This window comes from Durio zibethinus, chromosome 12 (genome assembly GCF_047325235.1).
Source record: "Durio zibethinus cultivar Kanyao isolate XHJ-2024 chromosome 12, ASM4732523v1, whole genome shotgun sequence".
Taxonomy (NCBI): domain Eukaryota; kingdom Viridiplantae; phylum Streptophyta; class Magnoliopsida; order Malvales; family Malvaceae; genus Durio; species Durio zibethinus.
In genome coordinates this window covers 24,954,907-24,967,315 of record NC_143173.1, presented here as the reverse complement: position 1 = coordinate 24,967,315, position 12,409 = coordinate 24,954,907, and the positions used below count along the sequence as shown (strand labels likewise).

The window sequence follows — 12,409 nt, the reverse complement described above, 5'->3', positions numbered from 1 at the left end:
CCCAATCATTCTTCTCTTTTCCCATTGAGTTTCTTTCTCTCATTTTTGCTTTCCCTCTTCATTCTTCATGGCTCTCTTTCTCTCACTTCTTCTCATTCTGTTGTTTCATTCAACCAATGCTGACTGGCCACCTTCTCCTGGCTACTGGCCAAGCTCTAAATTTAGGCCTATGAGCTTTTATAACGGGTTTAGAAATCTTTGGGGTCCTGGCCATCAAAGTTTAGACCAAAATGCACTAACAATCTGGCTTGACAGAACCTCAGGTCTGTCTTTTTTTGTTTTAATATGGTCGGAATATTCAATCTGATCTTTTTCCCTCATTTTATTGCTTGTATTTGGTTAACAGGAAGTGGATTCAAGTCAGTTCGTCCTTTTCGTTCTGGTTACTTTGGAGTCTCTGTTAAGGTTCAACCTGGTTACACAGCAGGGGTCATAACAGCTTTCTATGTGAGAATTGAACTAACCTAGAATTTGTCACTACATTTCTTTCTTAATGCACGGTTCTAATTCAATAATCAATATGCTCTATTGTAAAGCTGCTTGAAACTATGGTTTTCCTTCTGCTTGCTAATCAACAAATGATCGTGAAAATGGCAGCTATCAAACAATGAAGCTCATCCAGGATTCCATGATGAAGTGGACATAGAGTTCCTTGGAACTACATTTGGGAAACCTTATACTTTACAGACCAACGTGTATATTAGAGGGAGTGGTGATGGCAAAATCATTGGAAGGGAAATGAAGTTTCATCTTTGGTTTGATCCAACCCAAGATTTTCATCACTATGCCATTTTTTGGAGTCCTAAGGAGATCATGTAAGTATCTTGAAAAATCAGCCAATGGTGAAACCTTGGTTATGGACCTTATGCTCAAACTAAACTCTGCCTTGAATTAATATTGAAATAAGAATGATATATGATTTAGAAGCTAAACAGCTGCATGATCTGTTCGTAGAGTAGTTAGTTTTAAAGACCAGGATTTAAATTCGGACGACCTTCAAGTACCAAAAAGAATTAAGACCTTAAATGAAACACCAACATTTTTTTCCCCTTTGTCTAAGATGTTTGAATGTATGCTATTAATTGATTTATCTGATATTTATATCAGATTCCTAGTGGATGATGTGCCCATAAGGAGGTATCCAAGGAAGAGTGCTGAAACATTTCCTCTAAGGCCAATGTGGGTTTATGGTTCAATATGGGATGCCTCATCATGGGCAACTGAAGATGGAAAATACAAAGCTGATTATAAATACCAACCATTTGTTGCAAAGTTCACCAATTTCAAAGCAGATGGTTGCTCCGCCTATTCGCCTGCTCGGTGCCGGCCAGTCTCCGCCTCGCCTTTCCGGTCCGGTGGGTTAACCAGGCAGCAACATAGAGCAATGAGATGGGTTCAAAGATACCATATGGTCTATAACTATTGCAGGGACCCCAAAAGGAATCATGCCTTAACCCCAGAGTGTTGGAGCTAGTGAACTTTATAACAGTTCACTTAAAGTTTTTACTTCTCTTGTGAAATAATTTTATCTTAAGATGGATCCCACAAGTTTTTTTTTTTTTTTTCTTACTCCTTTCCTTTTTTAATATAATAAAATTTGATTGAATTTCAGTGTCTGAAATGAGTGATTGCCATGAAAGTTAGGGGCACTTCTTCTTGATAGGTCAAGGTTTGAGAGTAAGAATATGATGATCATCATTCATTATTCATAAGGGCAGCCACAGAAAAAAAACAAAAAAAAAAAAAGCAGTAAAAACTTGTGAATCAACAGTGACCAGTTTTGGATACCCAACCCCGAGTCAATTTCATTTTAATTTTAAAATTGTAATTTAAAATTAGCATAATTATAAAAAAAATTATTAATAGTTAGTTTATATTTTAACTTTTAAGATATAATTAAAAGCCTTGAAGAAAAAATAAAAATTTACTATACTTTTTTTTCAGTTGAAAATAAGGTGATTAGAATTTAGAGTATCATGCATTAATTATTAAATTGGACTTTGCTTAGTATTGACTTTAAATTTTTATTTTTTAAAAAATCTAATATTAATAAAAAATAAAAAAATAAGGTCATTTCTATTATTCAAACATATGATTGTATAAAAAATAATTTTTTATAAAATAAATAATACCTTATTTATAAAAATTAAATTTTAATTAGTTTATACATAATGTATACATTTTATTTTCACAATTTATAAATTCAATCTCCCAAATATATATTTAAAATACAAGTGATGTTTGATATTCATTTGAATGTATTTTTAATTTTTTTCAAGATTAAAAATAAATTACATGAATAATAATTAAACATAATTTTATTTGTTTATAATAATATTTTTAATAGATTCCATAGATTAGATTACTATCAACTAAACAGTAGAAAATCAAGTATTAAATATTTTTAAACATTTATTTATAAGAAAAAAAAGGCTTTTCTTTTTTATTTATGAATTTCTTTTCCCAAAAATAAAAGTAAAATCATCAAATAATTTTTTAATAGAAGGTTAGCCAAACAAAGCGTAGGACCAAGATTCGCGGAAATCCAACAACCAAAGCCATAGTTCAGAAGCCGTCCCTTACTTTTACACGATCGGATTCTGCAGTTCCAAACAACTCTGAAGAAAACTCAATCTTGGTTCTCTTCCGGACAAGAACAAAGAGAGCAAGTGACCCAGCAAAGAGTCTGGCAAAGCGAATGGCTCAAACCATCTCCTACATAACTGGTTCTCAACTCCTTTCCCTTCAACGCCGTCCAAATATTGCCATCATAGATGTCAGGTTCACTTCTTTTTGTTTTTGTTTTTTTTTTTTGGAATTTCCATGTGTTTTTTATGGTATTTTTAGTTTTGTTTGATTATTTGGAAAGATATTTATTTTGGGTTTTTTCCTTTTTGTGGGAATTTGTTAATTTAAGGGATGATGAAAGGAGTTATGATGGGCATATAGCTGGGTCTTTTCACTATGCCAGTGGCACTTTCACTGATAAGATCACCAATCTTATTCAAGATGTCAAAGGCAAAGATACTCTTGTTTTCCATTGTGCTTTAAGCCAGGTACTTTCTTCTTGCTTTTCTGCTGGAAATCTCCTCTCCTTTTTTTTTTTTTTTGTATTTTTATTACTTCCTTTTTTCCCTATTGGGTTTTTACTTTTTACCTGTCTAGTTTGTTTTATTGAATGTATTGCTTTTAGATGGAAGAGAGATGGTAGAATTTTCTATAGCAAAAATTGAGGTTTGGAGATTGTAGGGGTGGTTGAGTGGCCTATGCTTCTTTGGCAAACAATATTTGTGTATGCCTTGATAGATTGGGAAATTCATATTCGTGTCTGCAGGTAGATTTGTTTATTGCAATTGGAAATTACATGTTCTAATTCCGTGGGTTGGACTTATATCTTGTCTTGAAACTTCCAAGTCAACATTTTAGATTGTTTGCCATAGTTCTTACCTCCTTCAGGATGATAGTGTCGACATTAGACTGATGTTTTAGGCTTGGATTGGTATAACTATGATTCCTTCTTTATGGAAAGTATATCTTTTTGTTTCGCAAAGTCTCATAGATCGACTAGGTGGTTCATCAGCATTGACTAAAATTCATGTATAAATCTATGTATAATTGAATTATCTATGGTCTCTCCACAGTTGCTCTTCAAGGCTCAAGCATCACCTGCTTGTATTTTGGTTTGGTGTATGCCTGCCATGGTTCCTTCGGAAAAGAATTTTATTCTCTGGAGTCTGGACCGTTCTTTTTGCTTATTGCTTTTTCTATGGTGGCAGATAACTAAGTGCCCTATGCTTGAGCTTAAAGCTGTTTCCTATTACCCTGCATAGATGGATTCTTTCGTTGTTTGAAATTTTTTGAGTCTTTTAGAACTACAGCTTTTGTTTGTTTGACAGTTAAGTAGCCAGAATACCCCGCTAAACACAATTTACTCAAGCAGTTCTCTTAGTTTGTAATTAGTTTCATCACCATTCTTTGACAGTGTTGAGCTTCTTTAAACTGGAAGGGTTTTTCATTTTCTTGCTAAATGAAACTGTTCTTACTTGACTCTTCCATCTCACGTACAGTCAATCATTCATAGAAGTCGATCAATAAGGTATTATTACTTTCTTAGGCACATGCTTTTGATGCCATCGCATTGATTCTTCATATGTCTGCATAATATTGGAAGCTTACATAACTGGGCTGCGTGATGCATTTAAATTATTCTCTTCTTCTCACCCATTTCATTTATCATCTGGGTTCCTATAAGAAGATGCTGGATGCTTAAATATTGATTGGTTCCTTTCCATGAAATGGATCTGTACAACACTGAATATGATGCGGATGCCTTTGTAGGTTCGTGGCCCAACTTGTGCATGGAGGTTAGCCAATTATCTAGAGGAGATGAAAGAAGATGCCGGGATCAAGAACATTTTGGTTTTGGAACGCGGTTTCAATGGCTGGGAGGCTTCTGGCAGACCCGTTTGTCGCTGCACTGATATCCCTTGCAAGGGGGCGAGTGCATCATCATCTATTAGAATTCATTCTCGCTGAGAAGGAATCAAAAGCATATCATCTTATTGCCCTCAACCATTTACCCATTTACACTCTGTTTTAAAAGTTAAAATATCTGAATTCTGAATGATAATGTCTACTCCATTGGAGATGGAACAGGCAAATATATTACCGTTCTGGTTTCTACCAAACTTGTTTTCACTTTTAGTATTTTGGGCATGGTTGGTTAATGGCCCTGGCCCTTTTCTTTTGGGGAATGTGCATCATAATCATGTCTCTCTATATCTTTTCACGTATCAGTATCATCGAAACATAGGAAAGTATGGGAAGCTCAAAATTTGATGTTGTTACTATAAGAATGTTTCAATTATCTAAGCCTTTGTGAAACCTTTAAGTCTTGACCAAAAAAACCTTTAAAAGAAAAGAAAATTTTATTCTAATCCTCTCCCAACGGTCAGTCCAAGTCTAGGAGGGCAACAAGTAGAAAGGGGAGGGCTCTAAGTCTGTCTGTTGCCTGGTCTATTAGCCCAGAGCCCAAGTTTCCGCATCATCACTCTTGTCAATGGTCCACCACGAGCTGGTTTGTATTTATCAAGTTTCAACCCAATTCGATTTTATAAAAGTTAAAATTTTTTTAAATTAGGGTTCGTGTCAGTTGAATATTTAAAAAAAAAATCAAGGTTGAATTGAATTTTGATAAAAATTTGTTCTGCCTTTATATATATATTATTTTTTATTAGTTATTTAATTTTATATTTATATTAAAAAATTAATATTTTATGAATTTTAAATCAAATCAAAGTGATTATGAATTTAAACATATGAAAGTTGAGTCGATTAAGATATAAAATTAATATTTTAATATTAAATCAAATTAAATTTAAATATTAAATTTATAAAATTAAATTAAATTCAAAATAAATAAAAATTTATTTCGGTCCAACTTATTATTATCTCTAACTATGAGTTTATTACCTATTCAGCATCAAGATTTTCCACACCTGATCATTTTTTTCATGCAAAAAAAAAAAAAAATCCTACATTTGACAAAATCATTCGAGGAAAGGAAACAAAAAAAAAAAAAAAAAAAAGACAGTTGTCCCCCTTTCTTTTGGTTAAGATGTTTGGATTTTGACGCGTTTTCTTCCAACCGAAAGTCGAAAACAATTTATGGACTCTCCTGTCTTTTTTCTTCAATCTTTCCCTTTCAATAAATAATCGAATCTACCGTACCGATTCTATGAGGACTTTTTTCGTGTGAGAAAATAATTAAAAATGCTTCCTCGTTTTGATCTTTGTTTTTTTTTTTTTTTTGGCTGAAGACAAGAATAATAGTTTAATTGTGGGCTAATACTTGGTATCATAACAATTTTATGAAACATAAATTAGGAAAAAAATTTGAATTGAAACTTGCTCAAATTCAAACTATCACACAATTGAATATGTAAATTTAAAATTAGATTTAGTAATTTGTATGTTGATATTATATAAAATATTAATGATTTATATATTTATATTATATTTTATATAAAAATTACGTATTATAATTAATATTAATAATTTATTTTATTAAATTTATTTATAATTTTTATTAAAATTTTAAATTATATTATTTTTATATTATATTATCATATAATATTTGAGATTATTAGGTATATTCATATAATTTTTAGATTTTATATTTGCAAAATATGGAGTGAAAAAAACAAGAAAAAGGAGTTTGATTCACTGTTAAAGACACAGTTGTTCAAGTGGCCATGAGCTAGAATCATGTGACATGTTTTGACTTTGAATTTAAGAAAAACTTAGCAAACCCATGGGGATAGGTAAGCAAAAACAAAAGCTATATTATGAGACAACCTAGATATTGCTGTAAGAAGAAGGAAACACAAAGAAAATGCCTCAAAAAAGAGTCAATCCAGTCAAACAATATTTGTATTAGTTACTTAGCTGCTAAGGGAAACTTGGGAATAATAAATACAGTCCAATAATTCTTGTATTATTATTAAATAGCGGAAAAAATTATTTATGATAATACGAGTTAATTTGGGTGTTGGCCAATTAAGTTTTTAGTTAATTAAAAATCTTACATAAGATCTTAGAATAAATGGCATCACGAAGCCTATGTCATGTACCCTTTGTCTTTGCTCTCCTTTCCATGTTATTTGGTCCGAAGGAAATCTTAGTTCACATTAACACAAAACAATAACATAATTTATTGAATAGGAAGAACAAATAAAGTATCTAAATGCAACTTCCCCGAAAGTTCAATGGGAATCCTTGTCCACCGACTGCCTTTAGATTCTCCTTTGTCCCACACTTCCCACTAAAATTCACAATCCCACAATTTTTTATTTCTCAATTTGCTCACCTTTCTTTATCCAATTGCTTTTCTTTAATTAAAGTTGTTAAATTTTGAATTATGATTATTAAAATTAAAAATATAACATTTTATCAATAAATTATGCAATTGTTGATAATTTTGTTCAAAATTAAATACTTACAAACACTTTCCATAAATCTCACTTAAATATTATTAAAAACGATAAAAAAAAAAATCTACAGATATACCATTCAAGTTTAATACTCTATCATGACATAAAAATTATGATTCAGATATTGCCAACATAAAATTAAGCAATGGCTCTTAATTCTAAGAGGTGCCTGGATCATTTTCTAGCATTGAAAAGTTTTAATCCAAATTCCAATTCAAAGCTGGTTCTCTTCAATTGGTCCAATGTTTGAGTAATGTGAGGGAAAAGAAAAGCATGGCGTCAAAATGTGAGCACCATCTTCTTCCATTTGTGTGCACACAAATTTCTTTTCATTTCCACTGGTTAGCCTGTCCCAATCCTTACCTTCATCAAAGTGGACATCAAAGCCATGACGACCAACAACAACAACGACAAACACATTATATGGGTTTGGGTCTTTATCACCCCAAATAATATAAATATGCTAAACTGAAGTGATTCGTGGCTTCATGCCTACCGTTTGTTTTGTTGTACTTGCATGAGACAGGCCTTTTTTTCCTTGTATTCCCAGACAGTTTGCTTAAATGAGACTTTTGTAGTAAACAAATGAATTAAAATTAGAAAATTTATTTTATTTATTATTTTTTTGAAGATTAAAAATGTTCAATAATGCAGCAGCCTGTCACTGCTACGTAACACTCTTTGGAAAAAACAAGGATAAGGGTCCCATACTGTTTTTCTGTTGGTTTGAAAATGAAAGAAAAAATAGAAGTAATACAGAAAAGAGGGATAAGAAATATGTGGCTGGGGATTGTTTTGCTATAGAAAATGCTAAAATTTGAGAATTACAATTTCTTTTGACATTTTATTGTCATGCTGAGATGAAATATGCAATAACAAATTTTTTTCCCACTGTAATGATGATAATCATGAGAATTAATTAATTCATCTCCTAAGACTTAACATCCAAGATCTTGTCCTTGAATCTTATGTCAACGACAGATTCTTTAATAATTCTTCCAAGCTCGCCTCCATCAACGAAGATTCAAGGAAACTACCCAAGTCCATATAAAGGAAATTAAAAAAGTGAAACAGGGAGATAGAGGAATTCAGGACAAACCCTATGATTAGTGATGATGATAAGAGAAATAAACCAAAGAAAAAATGAAATCAACGGGAAAAAATACAGTATAATTTTGAAAATGAGGGGCAAAAGAAAGGGAGAATAGAAGAGAGAGAAGGAATAGACTAGTAAACAAGATCTATAAGTGCCGCAAAAGACCGACTTTCTCGGTCTCCCTCTCTGCTTGGCTTTTCTTTTATGTTTCGCTCCACCTTTTTAGCTGTCTCCACGACGCTACTGCTCTTCTTTACTCCTCACGACAGCAGAACAACAACAACCCATTAAAGCAAAGAACAGACCGAACCAACCCAAAAACTTAAAGCAGAAGTCTTTCGCCGTTTTTTCAAGCTTTGAAGAAGAAGAAGAAGAAAGATATGGGTATTCTACATGACGACGTTGTGATCATAAAGCAATCAGAGAAAGAAGGAGAGCCAAGTGTTATCACTATTAACTGCCCCGATAAAACTGGTTTAGGCTGTGATTTATGCCGCATCTTGCTCTATTTTGGTCTTAGCATTGTTAGAGGAGGTAACCCCAAATTTTCTTTTCCTTTTTAAAAAAATGATTGCTTGTATTTGTAGCTATTGACTTTTTTCTTTGACAATAAGATAAAGCTGGAATTTTTATCTTTCTAGTTCTGTGTTTTTGGCTGTTTAGAAGCCAACCCAATTTGATGCATCATGCATGTGAAACAAGCTATGAAAAATTTGAGATCTTGGTTTAACTTGAATAAAAAAAAAGTTGGCAACTTTGATCTTTCAAGTTTTTCATTTTTGGGCTATTTGAAGTCATAAGTGATAATATAAATCTTCAGTTAAGTGATGCAAATGATGGGCACTTGAGAAGCTATGAAAAGTTTGATAATTTGACTTAATTTTGGTAACATAATTTAGACTTTTATGGTCTTTATTATTATTATTTCTAAAATGATTTTGGTTTGTGTTGTGAAGATTTATCTACAGATGGGAAATGGTGTTACATAGTGTTTTGGGTTGTTTGTAAGCCAACAACAAGATGGTATTCTTCGAGATGGGAATTGTTGAAGAAAAGACTAATTGGGGCTTGCCCTTCATGCTCTTCAGCTTCTGGGATTTCTTATTACCGTTCTGAATTGCAGCCTTCAAAGCCCCCTGATGTGTTTCTCCTCAAGCTTTCTTGTTATGATAGAAAAGGCCTTTTACATGGTAAACTTTTTCTTCTTCTTCTTCTTCTTCTTCTTTTGAGAACATCTTGGTGTGGTTTCAATTCCTATGAAGTTTTGTTATTGATTTGAATGATTTTTTTATAAGTCAAGGGGATTTATCCTTTTAGAAAATTCTTTTTAGGGTTCTTCTTTTTTTTGGCAAAATTAACATAATATTGAATTTTACAAATTCAGCTTCTCTTTTTTCCCCTATTAGTTCAGCTATCATATAGGCATTAAGAAATGGTTATGTTTTGCTTTCCCACTTATGACATTTCTTCATGATAGGGTCTTTTTCTGAAGAATTTTAGCACTAAAATGTGGTCCAAACTGTATTAGTGAATGAATTTTAGATTTTTTTCTTGGCAGATGTGACAGAAGTTTTGTGTAGTCTGGAACTAAATATAAAGAAAGTGAAGGTATCGACAACTCCGGATGGAACAGTGATGGACCTATTCTTTGTTACAGATACCAGGTTTTGTTTCTTTGATATGATATCTCCAAATCATATTCTATGCTTTTCATAATCTCTGAAAACTACTTTTGTGTATTATGTCCCTTAGCTAGGATCAGTTAGGCTTTTTTGAAATGACCGCAAATGTTTCTGGAATCATCACAGCATGTACATCTAAGTAGAGGTTTATGTTGTCTTCTATTCAAACTTCATATGTATGTCTATAAGAATATTCTTCTTAAAATTCCATTTGGGAAAAAGCGTTAAGGGGTTCAGAGCTGAATTAATGTAGACAAGAATATATATATATATATATATATATATATATATATTCTCTGATAGGGCAATGTTTTGTAGATTGAAATTGGTTTTAAAAGGATATTATAGGTTATTGTAAGTATAACTCTGATAAGCTGAGGCATCTTGCATCTCCACCTTTTCTAAAGGAACAACATCTTGTTTACATACTTCTTAATTTTCAGAAAGTAACATCCTTTGTTAATATTTTGATTTTGTTTTTCTTTTTCCAGGGAACTATTACATACAACAAAGAGGCAGGAGGAGACTTATAAAGCGTTGGAAGATGTTATGCAGGATGCTATGATTAGCTGTAATATTGAAAAGGTTGGACCTGAAATTACTGCATGTTCTCAGGCATCTCCATTTCTCCCATCTGCAATAACAGAAGATATTTTCCACTTAGAGATGTCCAATGAACTCCCAAGTGTATCACTCACTTCCAACAATGTTTCTGTCATAATGGACAACTCACTCAGTCCTGCTCACACGCTTGTTCAGATCGTTTGCCAAGATCATAAAGGTCTTCTGTATGACATAATGAGAACTCTGAAGGATTACAACATTCAGGTATATAGACTAACTACTATATAATAATCAATGTTTTATTGAAATTTTAAGAAAGTTGTATGCTGTAGTTAATCATGGACATTCTAGCTTGAATTATGTCTAGGAAGGTTGGTTTTAAGATCATTCTAGCTTGAATTATTTATAATATTGCTGTTATGCTCTCTTGAATATATCTATACTTGTTTGAAAATTTTGATATGTGAAACTCTTGACCATTCTATTGGTCTTGATTCTTCTGCCATTTTCATGTGGCTGTACTTCAGTTATATGTGTTGCTAAGTCCCCCACCCCCATGAATTGATAAAATCACTCTTGCTACGTTTCTATTGTCAATATTCAGTATTATAATGTGTATCTATCAATCATGATAGGCATGATTCCTCTCAAAATTGTGGAAGCATCTTTTTACCTGTTTAATTTTCAGTTGGGAAGAGAAGCATTCTTAGCGCACGAAACTGAACACTAGTTCCATCATTTTAATGCCACAATTTCGTAATGTAACTAGATTTCATATGGACGCATCTATATAAAACAAGGAAGAAAGTGTGAGATTGACTTGTTTATAATGCAAGCTGATGGGAAGAAGATAGTTGATCCTAGCAAGCAAAGTGCATTGTCCTCGCGTCTGCAGATGGAACTGCTCCAACCACTCAGAGTCACTGTAGTGAGCCGGGGTCCTGATACGGAGCTTCTGGTTGCAAATCCTGTAGAGTTATCAAGCAAGGGCCGGCCTCTTGTTTTTTTTGACATTACCCTCGCTCTAAAGATGCTTAACATTTGCATCTTCTCGGTACTTCCTTAGCTCTGAGATATATAAGCTTCTATTCAACTTTTGCTATGCTTTCCGGTATTTTCTTTTCCCATGTAAATAAATGCATAGCTTGCATCATTGGGATTATGAACTTAGCAGTGCACTAGAGTTGATCTCATGTGGCTTCATGTTTTCCATATCTAGTCTACAATATATATTTATGCAGCAATTTCATAATTTGATAATGGAGTTCCAATTCCTAGTTAGCGGATTGTGAGAATGCAGTGATATGCATGTGTGCTTTCTCTTTTACTCCTCTTTGCCATGGCTTATTTAGTTGTAGGAAATGGTACACTTTTTCTGATATGCTACCTGTCTGTCCAAACATGAATCCAACTTATCACATGTATTATACTTCTTGATCAGAATAAAACACTAATTTATTTGGAGTCAATTGATGTTTCAGTTTTTCTTTTGCAAATTGCACGTAACATTTTTGGCTGCGCCATATTTTTCAGGCCGAGATTGCGAGACACATGATTGGAGATCGAGAGTGGGAAGTTTACAGAGTTCTACTAGATGAAGGGGCTAGCTTATCTCTTCCAAGAAGACAGGTTGAGGAAGGAGTATGGAAGCTGTTGATGGGTTGGGAATAACTATGATCACAACATTGTTCCTCCCGGATGGCCATGGGCCCTGTACAGTATACTTTGCCCTGCCACACTGTGCAGTTGATGTAAATTATAGATCATATGTCACTAAAATTGCATATCTGACATTTCCAGCTTCTTAGGCTAACCTTGTGATCTAGGGACCCGTTGGTAGCAAGGAGACAAAGGAATGCTAGAGCTCATATGGCAATGTATACTTGAAAGTTGTATCAATGAGGTGGATATCATGCATAACTCGTCATGTAAGTATCTTTGATGGTGGACCCTTTGGTGGGTCGGTTGGGTTATATGGAATCAATCCGACCAAAATTTCTAAATCAATTTTATTCCCCTGTACATAGAAATGCAGAACATATTGAAAAGAACAGCAGTTCCTAGTTTTTGCATAA

At 33.0% G+C, this 12,409-nt stretch overlaps 3 protein-coding genes across 3 annotated transcripts; all 3 read left to right on the top strand.

Annotated features, from left to right (window-relative positions):
• On the top strand, positions 1-1,621 carry LOC111296959 (putative xyloglucan endotransglucosylase/hydrolase protein 32). The gene is made up of 4 exons (XM_022891463.2): positions 1-263; positions 347-447; positions 598-815; positions 1,108-1,621. Exons 1-4 carry the CDS (start codon positions 68-70, stop codon positions 1,472-1,474), a joined length of 882 nt encoding a protein of 293 aa, XP_022747198.1. The 5' UTR covers positions 1-67; the 3' UTR covers positions 1,475-1,621.
• An 856-nt stretch (positions 1,622-2,477) lies between these two features.
• On the top strand, positions 2,478-4,688 carry CDC25 (Rhodanese/Cell cycle control phosphatase superfamily protein). Its single transcript, XM_022890500.2, has 3 exons — positions 2,478-2,781; positions 2,918-3,056; positions 4,339-4,688. The coding sequence occupies exons 1-3, from the start codon at positions 2,699-2,701 to the stop codon at positions 4,534-4,536; spliced, it is 420 nt and encodes a 139-aa protein (XP_022746235.1). The 5' UTR covers positions 2,478-2,698; the 3' UTR covers positions 4,537-4,688.
• Positions 4,689-8,045: 3,357 nt separating this feature from the next.
• Positions 8,046-12,409, top strand: LOC111297245 (ACT domain-containing protein ACR10-like). The gene is made up of 6 exons (XM_022891900.2): positions 8,046-8,622; positions 9,045-9,278; positions 9,647-9,752; positions 10,262-10,598; positions 11,104-11,388; positions 11,868-12,409. Exons 1-6 carry the CDS (start codon positions 8,469-8,471, stop codon positions 12,003-12,005), a joined length of 1,254 nt encoding a protein of 417 aa, XP_022747635.1. The 5' UTR covers positions 8,046-8,468; the 3' UTR covers positions 12,006-12,409.

Bases quoted from the DNA above. Each gene is read 5' to 3' on its own strand.
- LOC111296959 (XM_022891463.2), top strand. From the start codon at position 68: ATGGCTCTCTTTCTCTCACTTCTTCTCATTCTGTTGTTTCATTCAACC. The intron at 448-597 runs GTGAGAATTGAA...TGAAAATGGCAG, and splicing joins GGGTCATAACAGCTTTCTAT to CTATCAAACAATGAAGCTCA. The intron at 816-1,107 runs GTAAGTATCTTG...TATTTATATCAG, and splicing joins TGGAGTCCTAAGGAGATCAT to ATTCCTAGTGGATGATGTGC.
- CDC25 (XM_022890500.2), top strand. From the start codon at position 2,699: ATGGCTCAAACCATCTCCTACATAACTGGTTCTCAACTCCTTTCCCTT. The intron at 2,782-2,917 runs GTTCACTTCTTT...TGTTAATTTAAG, and splicing joins ATTGCCATCATAGATGTCAG to GGATGATGAAAGGAGTTATG. The intron at 3,057-4,338 runs GTACTTTCTTCT...ATGCCTTTGTAG, and splicing joins TCCATTGTGCTTTAAGCCAG to GTTCGTGGCCCAACTTGTGC.
- LOC111297245 (XM_022891900.2), top strand. From the start codon at position 8,469: ATGGGTATTCTACATGACGACGTTGTGATCATAAAGCAATCAGAGAAA. The intron at 8,623-9,044 runs GTAACCCCAAAT...TGTGTTGTGAAG, and splicing joins TCTTAGCATTGTTAGAGGAG to ATTTATCTACAGATGGGAAA. The intron at 10,599-11,103 runs GTATATAGACTA...TAATGTAACTAG, and splicing joins TGAAGGATTACAACATTCAG to ATTTCATATGGACGCATCTA.